Below are 19,793 nucleotides of genomic sequence, written 5' to 3' on the forward strand. Positions count from 1 at the left end.
AGGTATTTGACAACTGCAGCCCCCAGGTGCAGCCCTTAGCGGTGGACTAATCCGTACAGATGCATGAGCTCTGCAGCTCTGAGGGGTGACCACCCTGTGTCCAAGCCCCGTCGGGGATGACCCAGATGCACCCCGGCACTTGGCTCCAGATCCATTTCTGATCCCCCTTCTCTTAGCCGTCCATTTCCCCAAACTTCCCTCTCATGGTCTTGCCCGGGAGTGCTTCCTAAGAAATGACTTGTACAAGAACCCCACCTTAAGTCTCTGCTCCTGGAGAAGTCATTTAGGACTGAGAGGAGATTTTTTGCCATTTAATTCTGACATAGTGCATTGTACTCAAAGAACACTGCTTTATGATTCAGATCCCTTGAAATTTGTCGAGACAATTTCATATTTTAGCACTTGGTCAGTTTTTACATATAATCTGTGTATCTTTGATATGAATGAGTATCTCATTTTATTTACACACATATACATGTAAAATAAACCTAATATTCTAAAATATTCTAAATTCTTGTTGGTTTCAGATCATGTACTTTGGTGCCAAGTTGTTAGATTTGTCGCACAAACACAGATTTAAAAGATTCTTGTCTTCCTGGTCAGTTGTTACAATGAAGCTCCCAGGTGCCTCTCAGACCACCAGCCTAGAAGACCTTTTGGAAACCACTTTCTTCTCCAAGAGAAAGCATTTCCCAAGACAATACCCAATCCCCAACTCCACCTCTGGAGAGGAGCCTCCTTCTTTCCAGGGGCTCCTGGGAAACGCTGGCAAGAGAGAAGGGGCTAACACTCAGGACCTGGAGGTGCAATGAGGAGCACTGCCTAGAAGGAAACCATTCTGGGGCCCTGCAGGAAGGACAGGAAACACTACTTACCGCAATCACTGTTACTAAAATATCAGTAATACTTCCCAACACAGTGACAAAGTCAAAGACATTCCAGGTATCTCTGAAGTAGATCTGGGGAGAAAAAAGAGCAGTTACTCCTAGAGGCTGGTAAGGGTTCTGCCAGGCAAGGAGTTGCAGGAAGTACCCCTAATCAAGAAAGGAGCAAAGGGACAGATGGGCCACCCAGGGGGGACACCACAGCTGGGTAAGCAAACACCTGTGGGTCTGGGCAGGTGCAGAACTGAGAGCTGTGTGTCCAAAGAGGAGGAGGCTGGCCCCGTCTGTCTCCAGGAACTGGCCTGGGGCAGAGCTCAGGCAGCTCAGGTTATTGGAGCAGCCCCTTCCTCAGGAGCCCCCGCAATGTCACATTTGCTCTGGGGGCTTGGGGAATTCCCAGTGCTAAGCTACAAGTCCCTGAAGATCCCCCCTACAGAGAGGGAGCCAGAATGCAGACCACCAAAAGGCCAAGAGGGAGCCAAAGCACCTACCAGCACCCCAAAAGAAATGATCTTCAGCACACATTCCATGGAGAACATGGATGTGAACAGAATGTTCAGGCATTTCAACATTAGCTCATATTCATATGGTGTGTCATAGAACTGCACGGGGAATAAGTGCCATTGGCTGCAGGTTCGGCTGCCCCAAGACACCCCAGCCTTGACCTCCTGCCAGAGCAGAGAGAACTGCACACCTGCCCAGGGTAAGGATACCCATCCCTGCTCTCCCCGTTTTCACCCAGGACACTCTCACCATCTCAGTCCACAGAGAACCCAGGGCACTGGGCTTCTGTAGGCATCCCATGCTGACCAGGACGTGATCAGCTGCAACTATGGCTCTCTCTCTCTCTCTCTCTCTCTCTCTCTCTCTCTCTCTCTCTCTCACCCCAGCTGGCACCCACTGTCCCCCGTGCTGGGCCAACTTACCTTCATCATTAGCACCACTGTGTTGAGGGCGATCATGGCCATGATGAAGTACTTGAAGGGAGGCGAGACCACAAATGTCCATGTCTTGTACTGGAATGACTGTTTGTCCTGAGGCATGTACCGCGTCAGGGGCTTGGCGCTGATGGCGAAGTCGATGCAAGCCCTCTGCCCGGGGACAAAGGAGCACTGAGAACATGGTGGGGTTGGGGGGAACACCACACTGCGGCACCCACTGCACCCCACACCTGTCTCTTCCATCCTCACAGGCAGCCCTGACCAGCCACACTCAGTCTCTCCCTGCCCCTGTGCTGGCCACCAGCTATGCGGTGATAAGCGAGTCCCATGCGGAAGGGAACTCCAGTGGTTCTGCCCATGCTGCCCATCAGGGGAGCCCAGCAGAGCATCCAATGCACACGTGCACATGGGGCAGAAGAGGGAGCCACCCACCTCGTTCTTCTCCAGGCTGCATTCAGACATCACCTTGTCCCCCTGCACCTGGAAGGTGATGATGATCAAGGCCACAAAGATGTGGACGAAGAAGAAGGGGAAGACCACGAAGTAGACCACATAGAAGATGGACAGCTCCATGCGGTACCCAGGGCTTGGGCCCTGCTCCTCTTAGGTGGCGGCCACAGAGTTTTTCAGGACCCTGCACCAAGGGCAAACACCAAGTGTCAGGGGAACCCCTGAGGAAAGAGCCATGGGAAAGTCAAGACCTATATCACAGGTGAGGCTTGCATATCTGAGCCCAGAGATGGTAAGAGGAAGTGGATGCTCAACACTGCGGGCCCCAGCCCGCTCCCCAGGACCGCAGTCTCCTGAGGTAGACTACCTTCCCTATAGGGCTTGTTCTCAGGGCTGTTGGAGGGCCATCAAGGGTCTCCAGGGACCGGAGGTCCTAACCCCAGGACATGTGGAGGCCCAGGAGTTCTGCCCTGCCCTGCTTACTCCTGGCTCACACCTGCTCATGCCCAGCTCACCAGTTCATACCCAGCTTCACTTGCCTTAGAAAGCCCTGGGCTCCTGGCACAGCACTGACCCTACCTTCTGATCGGTGCTCCTCCTAGCCCCAAAGGAAGTCCCCAGTCATCCAGTGTGGCACTGAATACATACATCCCTCTGTCTACCCTTAACTGAGGCCAGAAGGGTAGCACAGGGAGACACCAAATAGACCCATTCTCCCTCAGGCCTTCAGCCACTCAAAAATGATTTTCAGGAGATCACTAAGCTGTGTACTTTGTCTTAATCTCGTAATCTTTCCAGGTTGCCTGCTCCTAGAAGGCAGAGCCATGTCTTACCTGGTGGGTGCAAGAGCCTATGATGTATCTGCTGGAAGACTAGAACACAAACGGATGCAGAGTTTGAGACTCCCTGCCCAAGCTGCCCCTCTGCTCTAGTGTTATCTGACACAATGAGCCAGTGAGCACTCACATGGGCCGCCCTTCTCCTGTGGACACTGTGACAGTGTCAGCAGAGCCCAGAGCACCTGTACCCTAACTGGTACCCTAACCCGTACTCTAACCCTAAACCCTAACCCGTACCTTAACACTAACCCGTACCCTAACCCTAACCCGTACCCTAACACATACCCTAACCCTACCTGTACCCTAATCCATACCCTAACCCTAACCCATACCCTAACACGTACCCTAACCCATACCCTTACCCCTAACCCATAACACTAACCCTATGCCCTAACCCTGGCCCTACCCTAGGCCCTAACCCTAACCTTAACCCTAGGCCCTACACCCTGACCCCTATGCCCTAACCCCTAGGCCTTAACCCATAGGCCCTAACCCCAACCATAGGTTGCCTCCTGAGAGCTTTGTTCCCTAGGGCTCGCTCCAGAGCAATACCAGAGGACTCACCTTCCACCCAGAAAGCAAGCCCAGCATTAGGAACTCCGGAAAGGATACACAGCAGGAGAATGCAGCATGCCCATCCCAGCGAACCCACTCTTTCATTGGTCCCCTGGCCGAAAAGAAGAGCAAGACACTCACGCTGACCCACACCCTTGACCCCCACCGCCAGGAACCTCAATGCAGCGCTGGCACAGCAGGCCTCCCATGTCCCTACGCCTAACACTCAGCCTAGGTTGGCTTCTGAGGGGTCAGTCCCCAGAACCTGGCTACAAAGCCCCACAGATTCGGGACGCCCGAGCAGTATCGAGGGACTCAGGCTGCCACCCAGAAGGAAAATGTGCCATTTGGTACTCGGGAAAGCATTCAGAGCAGGAGAACTCCGAATGCCCATCCCAAGGAATGCACAAATTTTGCGCCCTCTAGCGGCAAACCCTGAGCCTGACACTCAACCTGACCCACGCCCTCAAGACAAACCCCAGGGAAGCAGGCCACAGTGCTGGTACATCGGGCCTGCCGTGCCCCTACGCCCTAACCCTATCCCTTGCTGGCTTCTGAGGGCTCTGGCCCCAGAGGCCTGGCTCTAAAGCCACAGGGATCAGGGGCACCAGAGCAATACCAGGGGATTCAGCCTGTCTCCCAGGAGGAAACCGCACCATTGGGAACTCGGGGTAAAGCTTTCCAAGTAGGAGAACTCTGGGTGCACATCCCAGCGAGATGCCACATTCAACGACCCCCTGCCCACAAACCCTGTAACTGACATTCACCCTGACCCACGGCCCCCACTCAGATCCCCCGCCCCCCAAAGCTTGCCCCAGCATGGGCAGATCAGGGCTGAAACGACCCTAGGCCATAAGTCTATCCCTAGGTTGGCTTCTGAGTGCTCTGTCCCCAGAGCCTGGCTCCAAAGCCCCAGGGATCTGGGACACCTAACCAGTGCCAGAGGACTCAGCCTGCCACTAAAAAGGAAAACATGCCATTGGGAACTCCAGTAAGAATTCCGAGCAGGAGAACTGTGCCCATCCATCCCAATGAAACCCAAGTTCAATATGCCCAGGCTGCAATCCCTGAGCCTGACATTCCACCCTGACCCATGGCTTCAAATTTGACCCCAGGAGTCTCATCACAGTGCCGGCACATCAGCCGTCTCATGCCCCTAAGCCCTAAGCCTAACCCTAGGTTGGCTTCTGAGTGGTCTGTCCCTAGAGTCTGGCTCCAAAGCCCCAGGGCTTTGGGACACCTGACCAGGACCAGAAGATTCTGCCTGCCACTAAAAAGGAAAATGTGCCATTGGGAACTCCGGTAAGCATTCAGAGCAGGAGAACTGTGCCAGTCCATCCCAACGAACCCCAAGTTCAATGTGCCCACTCCGCAATCCCTGAGCCTGACGCTCCCCCAACCCACGGCCTCAACTCAGACCTCGGGAAGCTCATCACAGCACCGGCAAATCAGGTGTGTCATGGCCCTAAGCCCAAAGAGTAACCCTAGTTTGGCTTCTGAGTGGTCTGTCCCCAGAGCCTGGCTCCAAAGCCCCAAGGATTCAGGACACCCGGGCAATATCGAGGGACTCTGGCTGCCACCCAGAAGGAAACCCCGCCACTGGGACTCTGGAAAGCATTCAGAGAAGGAGAACTCTGAATGCCCATCCCAGTGAAACTACATTTTCTGCGCCCCCTCGCGGCAAACCCTGTGCCTGAAAACTCACCCTGACCCCCACCCTCAAGACATACAGCCCATCCCAAGCTCACCACAGTTCCCGCAGACCAGGAGTGCCGTGCACCTGGGCCTTAACCCTGACCCTTGCTTGGCTTCGGAGAGTTCTCTCCCTAGGTCCCTGGCTCCATGCCCCAGGGATTTGGGCCACCTGAGCAATACCAGAGGACTCAGCCTGACACCACAAAGCAAAATGCACCATTTGGCACTTCTGAAAGCACTGAGAGCAGGAGAACTCTGCATGCCGTGCCCCCAGGCCCTGACCCCAAGCCTAGATTGACTCCTGAGTGCTTTTTTCCCTAGGGCTCGCTCCAGAGCAAGACCAGAGGACTCAGTTTGCCACCCAGAAAGAAACCCCACCAATCGTAACTCCGGAAAGGAGTCACAGCAGGAGAGCACTGCATGCCCATCCCAGCGCACCCACCCTTTCAGCGGTCTCCCGGCTGAAAAGAAGAGCAAGACATTCACGCTGACGCAAGACACTCACGCTGACCCATGCCCTTGACCCCCACCCCCGGGAACCTCGACGCAGCGCTGGCAATCAGGCCTCTGGTGTCCCCATGTCCTATCCCTCACCCTAGGTTGGCTTCTGAGGGGTCAGTCCCCAGAACCTGGCTCCAAAGCCCCACAGATTCGGCACACCCGGGCAATATCGAGGGACTCCAGCTGCCACCAAGAAGGAAAACGCGCCATTTGGAACTCAGGAAAGCATTCAGAGCAGGAGAACTCTGAATGCCCATCCTAAGGAATGCACAAATTTTGCACCCTATGGCATCAAACCCCGAGCCTGACACTCAATCTGACCCACGCCCTCAAGACAAACCCCCGAAGCTGCCACGTCAGGCCTGCCGTGCCCCTAGGCCCTAACCCTATCCCTCGCTGGCTTCTGAGGGCTCTAGCCCCAGAGGCCTGGCTCTAAAGCCACAGGGACCGGGGGCACCTGAGCAATACCAGAGGATTCAGCCTGTCTCCCACAAAGGAACCACACCATTGAGAAATCAGGGTAAAGCTTTCCGAGTAGGAGAACTCTGCGTGCCCATCCCAGCGAAATGCCACTTTCAACGGCCCCTGCCCACAAATGCTGAGCTTCACACTCACCCTAATCCCACGCCCCCAACTCAGATCCCCTGCCCCCCAAAGCTTGCCCCAGCGTCGGCAGATCAGGGATGAAATGACCCTAGGCCGTAAGTCTATCCCTAGGTTGGCTTCTGAGTTTCTGTCCCCAGAAGCCTGGCTCCAAAGCCCCAGGGATGGCAATACCTGAGCAACACCGGACGACTCAGTTCACTGAAAAGAATTCAAACACACTACTTGCAACTCCGGAGAGCATTCAGAACCCGAGAACTCTGAATGCCCATCCCAGCCAACGCACAAATTTGGCGCCCTCTGGCGGCCGACCATGATCCTGACACTCACCCTGACCCACGCCCTCAAGACAAACCCCACCGAGCAGGCTACAGTGCTTGCACGTCAGGCCTGCCGTGTCCCCAGGTCCTAACCTTCACCCTACGGAGGGATCTGAGGGATCTGTCCACGAAGGCTGGCTCCAGCAAGACCAGAAGACTCAGCCTGTCACCCAGAAGGAAAACACGCCATGTGGAACTCAGGACCGCGTTCAGAGAAGGAGTACACTCCATGCCCATTCCAGGGATGCCCCAGGTTCATCAGCCCCTTGGCCGCAATCCATGAGCCTGACACTCATCCTGATGAACGCCCTTAAGTCAAAACACCCGTACATCGCCACAGCGTCAGCACTTCGGGCCTGTCATGGCCCCTTGTCCTAACCGTGATCCTATGGAGACTTCTGAGGGGTCTGTCCCCAGAGGCCTGGCTCGATTCCCAGGGATTTAGGACACCTGACCCGTACAAGTGGACTCAGCCTGCCACTACAACGGAAAACGTGCCATTGGGAACTCCGGAAACCATTTGGCGCAGAACTGTGCTGGTCCATCCCAACGAACCCCAAATGCAATGTGCCCAGGCCACAATCCCTGAGCCTGATGCTTCCCTGACCCATGGCCTCAACTCAGTCCCCGGGAAGCTCATCACAGCCCCAGCAGATCAGGCCTGTCATAGCCCTAAGCCCTAAGCCTAACCCTAGGTTGGCTTCTGAGTGGTCTGTCCCCAGAACCTGGGTCCAAAGCCCCAAGGATTCAGGACACCTGAGCCATTTCAATGGAGTCAGGCTGCCACCCAGAAGGAAAATGGAAAGGATTCAGAGCAGGAGACCTCAGCATGCTCATCCCAGTCATAACCCACATCTATTGGCCCCCTGGCAGCAGACCCTGACCCTGCCACTCACCCTGAACATCACCATCAACGCAGACCTCTGGGAAGCTCTCCCCAGTGTGGACATGTAGGGTTCGCCCTGACCCTAGGCCCTATAAGCACAGGTTGGTTTCTTAGGGTTGTGTCCCCAGAGGCCTGGCTCCTAAGCACTATAGATGGGGACATCTGAGCAATACAAGAGGACACAGCCAGCCACCCTGAAGGAAACCACGCCAATTGGAACCCCAGAAAGCATTCGCAGCAGGAGATGTTTGCATGCCAATTCCAGCGAACCTCAACATTCAGAGGACAACTGGCCACCAACCCTGAGCTTGACACTCACCCTGATTCATGCCTTCAACTCAGACCCCAGCTCGCCACAGTGCTGGCACTTCGACTGCCATGCCCCTACGGCCTAACCCTAATCCTAGGTAGGCTTCTGAGGTTTCTTTCCCCAGAGACCTGGCTCCAAAGCCTCAGGGATTCGGGACACCAGTGCAATATGAGAGGACTCAACCTGCCACCCAGATGGAAAACACACTATTTGGAACTCGAGAAAGCATTCAGAGTAGGAAAACTCTGCACGCCCATCCCAGCATACCCCTACTCTCAGTGGCTGCAAACCCTGACCTTAATCTCACTGTGACCCACGTGGTCAACTCATGCCCCTGGGAAGCATTCCACGGCGCAAGCTGATTGGGCCTGCCACACCTGTAGGCCCTAACCCTTACTCAGGGTTTGCTTCTGTGGGCTCTGTCTCCAGAGGCCTGGCAATAAAGCCCCAGGGATTGATGACACATGGGAAATACCAAAGAACTCAGCCTGCCACCCAGAAGGAAACTGTGCCATTTGGAAACCTGGAAAGCATTCAGAGCAGGAGAACCCTACTTGCCCATCCCAGCGAAACCCAACATTCAGGGGTCCCCTGGTGGCATACCCTGAGCCTGACACTCACTCTGACCCATCCCCCAACTCAGAGCCCTGGGAAGCATGACACAGTGTTGGCAGATGTGGCTGAAATAACCCTAGGCCATTTTCCTAACCCTAGGTTGGCTTCTGAGGGATCTGTCCCCAGAGGCCTGGCTCCAAAGTCCCAGGAAATGGGACACCTGAGCAATACCAGAGGACTCAGGCTGTCACCAAGAAGGAAACCACACCATTTGGAACTACGGGAAGTGTTCAGAGCAGGAGTACACTGTATGCACATTAAAGCACACCTGCACTTTCACTGGTCCCCTTGCCGCAAACCATGAGCTTCACACTCACCCCGACACACGGCCTCAACTCAGACCCCCAGGAAGCTAGCCATAGTGCCCATAGATTCAGCCTGCCAAGCCCCTAAGGCCCAACCATAACCTAGGTTTGCTTCTCAGGAGTCAGTCCTCAGAGGCCTGTTTCCAAAGCCCCAGGAATTGGGACCACCTGAGAACTACCAGAAGACTCAGCCTACACCCAGGAGGAAACCTCACTGTTTGGACTCCAGAAAGCATTCAGGGCAAGAGAAACCCGCATGTCCACACCATCCATCTCCCACATTCAGGGGTCGGGCCTAAAATCCTGGGCCTGGCACTCACCCTGACCCATGCCCACAACTCAGCTCCCTGGGAAGCTCACCACAGTGTTGGTAGATCGGGCCTGCCATGCACATAAGCCCTAACCTTAACCCTATTTTGGCTTGTGAAGGGTCTGTCCCCAGAGGCCTTCCTCTAAACTCCAGGGATTGGGGACAACTGAGTAATACTAGAGGACTCCGACTGACACACAGAAGGAAACCTCGCCATTGGGAATTCCGGATGCCCATCCTAGCGAACCCCCACTTTCAGCGGCCCCCTGGCCAAAATCCCTGGCATGACATTTATCCTGATTCACGCCCTCAACTCAGTCCCCTGGAAAGCCTGCCACAGTGCTAGCAGATCGGGCCTGTCATGCCCGTAGTCCCAAACCCTAACCCTGGCTTGGGTTCTGATGGGTTTTTCCCCAGAGTCCCGGCTACAAAGCTCTGGGCATTGGGGACACCTCAATAATAGGAGAGAACTCGGGCTGCCACCGAGAAGGATCCTGCGTCATTTGGAACTACAGAAAGGTCTCTGACCTGGAGAAATCTGCACGCCTATCCCGGCGAACCCCCACATTGCGCTGTACCTCAACAAGAACACTTCACAGTTCAATATGCATTTATGATAAAAACTCTAAACCATCTGGGTATAGAGGGAACATACCTCAAGATAACAAAGTTCATATATGAAAAGCTCACAGCTGACATCATACCCAAGGGTGAAAAGCTGAAAACATTTCCACTAAGATGAAAAACAAGACAAAGAGGGCGCCTGTGGGGCTCAGATGGTTAAGCATCTGCCTTCGGCTCGGGTCGCAATCCCAGGGTCCTGGGATCGAGTCCTGCATCGGGCTTCCTGCTAGGTGGGGAGCCTGCTTCGCTCTCTGCCTCTGCCTCTCTCTCTCTGACTCTCATGAATAAATATATAACATATTATAAAAAATAAAAAAGACAAAAAGACAAAAAAGCAAGACAAAGATGCCCACTCTCATCACTTTCATTCAACACAGTATTGAAAGCCCTAGCCAAAGCATTCAGACAAAAAGAAAAAAGAAAGAAAAGATGAAATCAAAACAGGAAAACTGTCAGTGTTTGCAAATGACATGATACTATATATAGAATTCCATAAACATTCCGCCAAAAAACTGTTAGAATAAACAAATTCAGTAAAGTTGCAGGATACAAAGTCAATTTACAGAGACCTGTTGCATTTCTTTTTTTAAAGACTTTATTTATTTGCCAGAAGGAGACAGCACAAGCAGGGTGAGCAGCAGAGGGAGAGGGAGATGCCGACTCCCCACTGAGCAGGAAGTCGACTGCGGGTCTCGATGACAGCAACCTGGGATGGTGACCTGAGCCAAAGACAGATGCTTAACTGACTGAGCCACACAGGTGTCCCAACTTGTTGCATTTCTGTGTACTGATGACAAACCTTCCCAAAGAGAAAATAAGAAAGCAATGCCATTTACAATTGCATCAAGAAAAAAAAAAAAAAAACCTAGGAGAAAAGTAACCAAGAATGAGAAAGACCTGGTACACTGAACACATGTTGGAAAAGGAAGGAAAAACACATGTAAGTTGAGGGGGCGTGTATGGGTCAAAGAAACAGAGGACGACACAAATAAACGGAAGCATACGTCCTGCTCATTAACCGGAAGAATTAATCATATTAACATGTCACCACACGCCCGGATTTCAAGCTAGATTACAAAGCTGTGCTCATCAAAACTGTATGGTGCTGACATAGAAACAGACACACAGGTCAATGGAACCGAATAGAAAGCTCAGGAAATGATAATCATAGCAATTTTGGCAAAGTTTATTCATTAGAGTCAGTACATTAAAGGTATATTTAGACTTAGCTCTGATATCATTATTATTAACTCTGAACGGGAATTAATATTTATGTCCTGTTTCAACAGCTGATTCCAATAAATGCATTTCTTTAAACTTGTTTATATAAACACATATTATTAAATTAGAGGGATTTAGAATCGTTTTTAAGAAATATTAAAATCACTTTAATAAACCTATCATGGAAAAGAAACAGAGATATCAATCACCACAACTGATAGCATCACAAGACAATCAGACACAATCTCTTATCTGATGGAAGAATACAACATTTTGAGTAGTTCTGCCCAAATGTTAAACCTGTTGAAAGCTATAGATCCAGCAAGGCATTTACAAAAACACACGTCAGTGAAATGCCCTAACAAATACTATGACATGTAATCAATAAAGTCCACACTGCGTATATTCCGACAGGAAATATACTTTCCCAAAAAATAAACTGTAAAACAAAAAAAATGAAGGAGGAGGAGAAGGAGAAGAAGTAGAAAAAGAAACCTGAGAAACTAACCCACACATATATGGCCTTAACTTACGACACAAGTTCAGAAAATATACAACGGGTAAAGGACTGCCTCTTCAGTGAACGGTCCTGGAAAACTGGACACTACATGCAGAAGAATGGAACTGGATCACTTTCTTAAAGCACACACAAAAATTTTAAATGGATGAATGACTTGAATATAAGACCTGAATCCATAAACATCCGAGAAGAAAACACAGGTAGTGAGTTTCTCAACAATTGGTTTTGGCAGAGTCTTTTAGATCGGACACCAAAGGCAAAGACAACAAATGAAAAAATAAACAAGTGGAACGACATCAAACTGAAATTTCTACATGGAAAAAGAAACCATCAAAACTTAAAAGGCGACCTACCCAATGAGAAAAAATATCAGCAAATCATATGTATGAGAAGAGGCTAATATCCAAAATATGCAAAACACTCATACAAATCAAAACAAAAAACCTGTATAAAGAATGGGGAGATTATTGAATAGATACTTTCCAAAGATGAAACCCAGGTGGCCAACAGACACAGAAAAAGTTGTTCAACATCCCTAATTGTCGTCAGGGAAGCATAAGTCAAACCCATAATCCGCTATCTCCTCACAACTGTTGGGATGGCATTTGCCCCAGAGACAGACACCAGGTGTGGTCAAGGGTGTGTAGACAAGGGGACCCTGTGCACTGTTGGTGGCAATGTACATTGGTGCAGCACCTGTGACAAAGAGTATGGAGGTTCCTGGAAAAATGAATACAACTACCACATGACCCAGTGATTGCTCTGGGTGGATTTATTTGGAGAACACAAAAACACTACCTCAAAAAGATAGATGCACTGCCATGTTCACTGCAGCATTCTTCACAGTAGCCAGACATAGAGACAGACACCTTGGGAGCATTATGCTAAGTAACGCAGACACAGACAGATAATTACCAGATGTTCATGGACGTTTCACATGGAACAAAAAATACCGAATGCAAAGATACTGAGGACAGATTGCTGGTTGCCAGATCCAGGGATGGGGGAGGAATGGGGGAAAGTGGTCAAAGGCACAATGTATGGGCGCCTGGGTGGCTCAGTTGGTTAAGCGACTGCCTTCAGCTCAGGTCACGATCCTGGAGTCCCGGGATCAAGTCCCACATCTGAGTCCCTGCTCAGCGGGGAGTCTGCTTCTCCCTCTGACCCTCGTCCCTCTCATGTTCTCTATCTCTCATTCTCTCTGTCTCTCAAATAAATAAAATCTTTTTAAAAAAGCACAGTGTTTGAGTGATAAAATGCATAAGTCATGGAGCGTTCTGTGCAGCATGGAGACTAAAGCTAACCCTGCAGGATGGGGTACAGGTTCCCCCATTATTTGAAAGTACACTTTCAGTCCTTCCTAGGAAGGAAACCTCTCACAGCAAGAATGGTGTAGACCAAAGGAGGAATTACCATTCATTTATACAGAAAAAAATAGCATGCTCAGACTCCAAAAACGACTTCTCTTTGGATTTTCCTAGGCCTCGGGACACGACTTCCTAACGGATGCCCAAAATAAATGGAGATGAAGCACAGCAGATGCTCACAGACACAATTCAAAGTGCTGGGGGCTGGACGTGGAGAGCGGTTCCCAAGAAAGACCTGGTTGAGGTGCATGCCACCTCTGCAGTGGCTCCCCGCAAAACAGATGATGAACGCGATGCTCACTTTTCGACTTTTTTCATCAGAGCGAAATCCTCTTCAGGATTCCTCCTGTTATTGAAGCCGGGTAATGACATAGATCTTAAAAAAAAAAAAAAAAAAAAAAGCCATGTGTACCGTGAACTTTTAAAAAGTGGGGGATACTTGTACTTGAAAGTTGCCGAGGGAGTAGATGTTAAATGTTCTCCTGGACACGCACATCAATAGATCCACTGTGAAAGGCCCCTTCCTGAGCAAGCGGAACACAGACGGCCTCCTACCCCCAGATACCTCCTCCTTCCCCTCGCTCAGGACAACCAGCCACAGCTGGGAGTTACCCCAATTCCTCCATTCTCCCATTCCCAGTATCTAACCCATCAGCAAATCCAGTGAGCTCCATCTTAAACGTACCCAGAATAGGACTGACCACTGCTTCCAGGGCCACCTGTCTGGTCCACACTAAAGGCCATCTCTTGCCTGAGTTCCTGGAAAAGCTTCATCATGGACCTCCCCTGCCCATCCTCAACACTCTGTCATCTGTTCTCAACACTGCAGCCAGGATGGCCCAGTGAAACAGGGTCCCATGGGGTCACAGCACTGCAATGGCTTTTTATCTCCCTCTGTCACCTCCCTGAGGTCATGTCCTAAGCTGTCTCCTGTGGCCACAGGGCCTTCTTGCTACTTCTGGACATACCTGGTATGCTCCTGCCTCAGGACTTTTGCACATGCTTTCCTTCCATTTAGAATGCTCTTGATGTGATATCACTCACCTTCTTTAGATCTTCACTCAAGGATCACCTTCCTAGTGAAGTCCCACCTGGCTATATGTCAATAGCAAGCACCACCCTTACCTCCCCTACAGCACCCCAGCCCTGTCTCTTGCTCTGTATTTCTGCAGCAGTTATCACAGTCACCAGTCCATCTCGGCAGGGCAGAAACGAAGGCCTACACTGACGCTTTAACCACTGACTCCGTCCGATTTCCTCGTCCAAAGCCCCGGGGGAAAAGGTGCCCCAGGGCTCTTGCACAGACAGGATGCCAAGGACCAGGGGTCCACTGACTGCACCCTGAACACTATCAGGAAAATGAGCCATGCGAGGAATCCACCTGCCCATGAGACCTGAAGCCAGACACCTTCCTCAATTACAGGTGAGCACTCACACTTCCTCTCCTTGCCTGAGGTGCTCATCTGAGAAAGCTGAGCAGAGACCCATTCCAGGATCCAACTCTCCCTCTGGCCAAGGTCCTGAGAAACAGACATCTCTCCTCCTGCACCAACCACCCGGGATTGACGTCTGGAATCCACCTGTTGTCAGGCAGTGGTGCACCTGTCCCTCTTTCCTGCGATATCATTGCAAACCAGGCTGTGCTGCACATTTCTCAGGAAGGAGCCTGCAGCGGCATCAACAGGCCAACCAGGCTCAGCCTCAGTCTTGCACATCAGGCCCCATGCAGAAGTAGAATTGCATGGATACTGGTGTCCTGTGTGGCCTCGGAACCAACGGCAGGAGCTGAGATTTCAGTTCCAAATGAGAAGTGACCTCTTGCACACAGCACAGGAATGTGGAGAGGATTTCTCAGGGGTGGGGCTCTGGAAGAACTGCTTCTGCTGACTGAATTTACAGACACCAGGCAGAGGACATCTGCTGTGCCTCCTCTAAGGAAGCAGGGGGCACACTGGGCAAGAATCGATAATGCTGCCTGTGAGCTGCTTCCCACCAACCACCCTGCTGAGCTGAGGGATCAGGCACCAAGCAGGAAGAAACTCTCTTATCACATCTGCAGCAGGAGGGCTGGCCAGGGAGGAGAGCCCAGTCCCTGTCCCTGTAGCAAGCTGGTCAGCCCATCATGAGCGACGGTCCACCACCACGGCATCACAACCTCCCAGCTATCTGATCCGACTACCCTGCCAGGCTCAGACCTGCTCACACAGTGAGTCATAAGACCCAGCGACGTCTTTCCACTCCAGCTCAATGCTTCTCACAGAGAAGCAAACTCCAGCCTCACAAATGTGCTCACCATTAGCTCTGGAATTCCCTGGGTGGTGTCTACACTGGCCCACACAGGTGTCCCAACCAGATCACTCCACAAGTACCCTAGGGTTTCAAGCCACTTTCAAACTGCCCTTAGAAAGGCAGGAACTAGCCCGATTAGGCACACCAGCCAAGTGACTCAATGTGCTGGAAACTTGGACAACATCCTCGCTGAACACCCACGCGTCCATGTCCGAGGTTCAAACCTTCGCTAACTGGGCATTGAGCACCATGTCAGCATCAACACTGCTCTTTCAATTCACTTGTCTCCCATTCCTTAAAATCAGAAACCAAGCTCCGGTCACCACTCCATTTTCCCTCCAGAAAAATAAGGCAAATGACAGAATAAAACACTTACATGTGCACAGCACACTTCTAATTGAAATATAATTCCTTGGTCTTGCTCATACAGGCAGCCCTACATTACCCATACTAATGAGAGAGGCCATCTCGAAGTCAATGTCTATATGGTTTTCTTAAAATAATAATAATAATAATAATAATAATAATGACATGGTCACATAAGGGTCTGGATCTCCATTGCCACACAACATGGCTCTGGTCCAGATAAGGATGAAGACACTACCTCAGCCCACGAAGCGAAGCCCTTACCCTCAGGGATCCCGACACACCTCACGGGTGATGAGTTCCTTTGCTACGTGGAGTTGTCCGAGTACAAAGGATGCAGGCACCCTCCAGGATTCCCTCCATTTTCTTCATAAATTCCCCAGCTCAAGTCACAAGTGACTCACCAGGTCAAGCTTCCAGAGCCCAGGATGGGCCACCAGGTAAGCAGCCCCCTCAGGGAAGGCTAACAGGGGGCTCGATTTCCGTTGGGAGCACGATAAGCCACTCCACGAGCTCCTGAAGAACCTACACTCCTTCTCCATGTGCCCCTCTGACAAAGGGCAGGGCACCCTCTTACAGCTCTGAGGCTGTGTTTTACTTTAAAACATAATTTCTAATATCGGAATGTGGTTCATGGAAGAGGAAAACATGAACACCCACCAAGGATTCTCATAATATTTCGGAAGATTATTTTCCCAGTGTTTAATTAAATCAGGATATAAAAACACACAGATAGCCCTTTCCACTAGCAGGTATGATTCACTTTGGTGATTGAAAGAAGAGCAGGAAATAAAAGGGTAACAGATGTTCCAATGACCCGTCATTTCCATAATCAAAGTTTTGAAACTTCACACACACAAAGAAAGAAGCTCCAACAAACGATTTGGCCTGGCAACTCTGAGACGTCTGAACTGGAGTGACAGGGACAGACGATGACGTCGTGTATGTTGGGTGAGGCTGGTGGCACAGAAAAAGGTGCTCAGCCAGCTCTCCACCTGGGCCTCACCTGTCCTCAGCCAGGAACCTCCTCACGGCCCTCCACCTGTCACAACTCTCACCCGGGAGACCCACAACCACCCCTGGAGCCCGCCCTGCCCACACCCTCCTGCTCAATGCACTCAGCTCGCCTCTGAGACCCCTGTCAGGTTTACCCAGACCTGGAACTCCCCCATCCGCTGCAGAGCTCCAAGACTCCCGCTCTTCTTCCAAAATGACACTGGCCCAAGGCTATCATGAGAAATGTGGAAGGCTACCTAATGAATGGTTCACTACTTTCCCCTTCTGTCGTATTTCTCTCCACTTACCTTCCTACCTGGGCAAACTGTAAGTAACGTATCAATGGAACATGGACATGCTCTGAGACCTGCTTCTTTCATTGCAGCCTTCTGAGGACTCCTTGTACAATAAAACACCATACCCTATGATGGGGGGGGGTTAAAACCTTTATTCACAGAATAATACAGCCCAAATCACCTCGTTTTAAATTGCTCTTCATTAGACAGAACAGTTTCTGTGGAAAAAGCCTTTCCATAGATATTAGATGCCAGCAATTTCATAAGGAGTCAATGGAAGCTCTGTGGGATAACCTGACTCACCTAGGGTCAGGCAAGCAGTTCCAGAACTCAACCCAGGGCTCCTGACGCCAAGCCCCTTGATGCCACCAGCGTCCAGAATTCTCAGACTCTCCTTCTGACTCCACCACCAAAGAAGCTACAGAGAAAATCGGCATGTCAAAATATCTAGATGACACATTTAGAAAAACTAGAAAGTCAAGCTCAACTTTTATCTTTTTTTAAAGATTTTATTTATTTATTTGACAGAGAGAGACACAGCGAGAGAGGAAACACAAGTGGGGAGTGGGAGAGGGAGAAGCAGGCCCCCCGCGGAGCAGGGAGCCCGATGTGGGGCTCGATCCCAGGACCCCGGGATCATGACCTGCGCCGAAGGCAGATGCTTAATGACTGAGCCACCCAGGCACCCCTCAAACTCAACTTTTAAACAGTGAAAGGCTGCTTTGAATAATTTTGATTTTTCCCTCGATCCTCATTGTAAACCTTCTGATGAGAAGACTAATCAATTATGAAACATCACCTTTGACAAATGACAAGACATCATCCAATTCTGTATCTGACGACAAAAAGCCAACTAACTCTAGATGCTGGCCACTCAAACATATCCTAGGCCCAAATGAATAAACACTGTTAGATGAAGGAACAAATGATATGTTAAAAACACACAAAGAGAAAATGAACACCTCAACTCATCTGTTCCTCATGCAACTTGAGTGGAGTCTGGTTTACTCCAGGCTCCAGGACCCCACCTGGAGGATCCTCCTGCACCATCCTGACAGACCATTACCACCATCCCTGGGGGACATGAAACCATCCTGTCTTTGGGAGGACAGGTCTCCCTCAGGAGCCAGGGTGGGGACTGGCTCCTCTCCCCTCCCCAGGTCCAGGACTCCCGGGACATGCAAGAGCTCTTCATCTGAGGAGGAGTCATGGAGAGCAAGTGTGTGTCGTCAGCCCAGCAAGTGAAAGAACCAAACCCCAACGCTCAGTTTCCAACAGCAGCAGAATTTCAATGTACCATTTGGGGGCAGCCTCCTCCCCTCTTACGTGGCCTTGGGGTACCCCAAGGAAAGTCTTCTTTGTTCTCCTTCCCTCAGAGAGAGGAGTTGGCCCCATGTCATGGGGTCCCCACCACATCCCCACTACTGAGGAAGAGCCACACGCAGGGGCCTGGTGTCTGGAGTGTGGTCGGCCACTGCTCCTGGGCTCCCAGCCAGGGGCCTGGCGGCTACATGGAAAAACTCAATTGCTTTTGGGGGAAGGAGTGCTCACTGCCCATACCGCTCATCATCCCCCTCTGCAGTCTGCAGTCCAGGCTCTCTGCCCAGCTTACGTCAATCACCAGCACTCCACATGTTCCTGCCATGGGAGGGATCATTCAGCATCACCCCATTGCAGAGAGAAGGAGAGCGAGGCCCAGCGAGGGGAGGTAAAATGGCTCCAGTCCCAGAGCTGGTCAGCAGAGAAGCTGGAAAGTCAGCCCTCCAGAGCCCCTGCTAGACCAGCCAGAGACTCCCTGAGTTGAAAGTGAGCCCTCCCCTGCCTGACCAGCCACACACTGGCCCCTGACCTTCATGATGGCCTGTTCTTGACCGTGAAGGTGAGCTGGCCGACTAGGAGGGGGAGTTCAGCTGGTGGGACAGGCTGTAGCTACAGGACAGAGTGACACATCTGAGCTAGCAGGAGCCACACTCTGGTCTCCCTCCTGGAGCCTGACCTGGAGCTGGAATCTGGGTGCCCTAGGGGCCAGCACACAACAGGGTCTGCACTGAACAGGGATCCATGGCCCCCAGGGAGAGTCCACTCTGCCCTGTCCCAGCTCCTGCCTGGCCTCAGCTCTCCTCACTGTGGGGCTGCAGGACCCGGAACCAGGCCCCATAGGGACGGCTCGGTTCCAGCTTGTAATGATTTCGCAGCCCGTGGAGCCCCTGGGGCCGGAGGGAGGACTGGCTGTGGACAAGGACTGGGCTGGGGAGGATGCAGGGCCTTGTGGAGAGTGAAGGATGGGGCAGGGGCCGAGTCCTGGGGCCACTGCTCATGTCTAAAAAGGGCTGAAATCCCTGAATGCCCATGGGGTCCCTCACTACAGTAACGACCCCCTTCACACTCGGGCATCCTGCTGCTGGGACCCTCCTCCCCGGCCTCCTTCCCGCCCCTCTGACTCCAGCCGGGGATGCTGCCAGGGACAGGCTAGACGTCTGTCCCGGCTCCTGCCAGGAAGACAAGGCAGAAGGAGGAGACGAGAAGGGGAAGGGGCAGACTGATCTTCTCCCTGTCCTGAGTCGGTTCCACTGATGCCTCCAGGTCCTCTGGCCCATCCCTGCACTTAGCTGGGCCCTAAGAGGGAGTCTGCATTCCAGGACAGCTGGGTGGGAGGGTCATTCAATGACCTGTGTGTCCCCAGATGTGCTACCCACCTGGCCGTGCACCCTAAGGCCTGCCGCCCAGGGTGGGTGTGATTGCGGGGCCCAGTGGACTTGTGGGGCCACAGAGTGGTTGGCTGTGGTGAGGGAATGTGGGGGACCGGTCAGGTGCAGAGCCATGGGTCTCATGTACATCTGCTGCAGGGCTGGTTCACCATACAGGTGCTGCGTGCAGGTCTCCTTTGCACACCTGGCCAT

General features: G+C 51.8%; 1 protein-coding gene across 1 annotated transcript in view; it reads right to left on the reverse strand.

The window, feature by feature from the left end:
- LOC114204083 (voltage-dependent N-type calcium channel subunit alpha-1B-like) overlaps positions 1–2,398 on the reverse strand; it is a 42,435-nt gene extending 40,037 nt beyond the window's left edge. The window contains exons 1-4 of the mRNA XM_088020527.1: positions 2,258–2,398; positions 1,811–1,996; positions 1,376–1,486; positions 876–959 (exon numbers count right to left, since the gene is read on the reverse strand). Coding sequence (XP_087876653.1) covers positions 876–959; positions 1,376–1,486; positions 1,811–1,996; positions 2,258–2,398 — 522 coding nt within the window. The remainder of the gene's footprint in view (positions 1–875; positions 960–1,375; positions 1,487–1,810; positions 1,997–2,257) is intronic.
- Positions 2,399–19,793: the final 17,395 nt, after the last annotated feature.

This window comes from Eumetopias jubatus, unplaced genomic scaffold, assembly GCF_037043125.1.
Source record: "Eumetopias jubatus isolate StellerSeaLion01/CBP00866 unplaced genomic scaffold, mEumJub1_p1.0 scaffold_52, whole genome shotgun sequence".
NCBI lineage: Eukaryota > Metazoa > Chordata > Mammalia > Carnivora > Otariidae > Eumetopias > Eumetopias jubatus.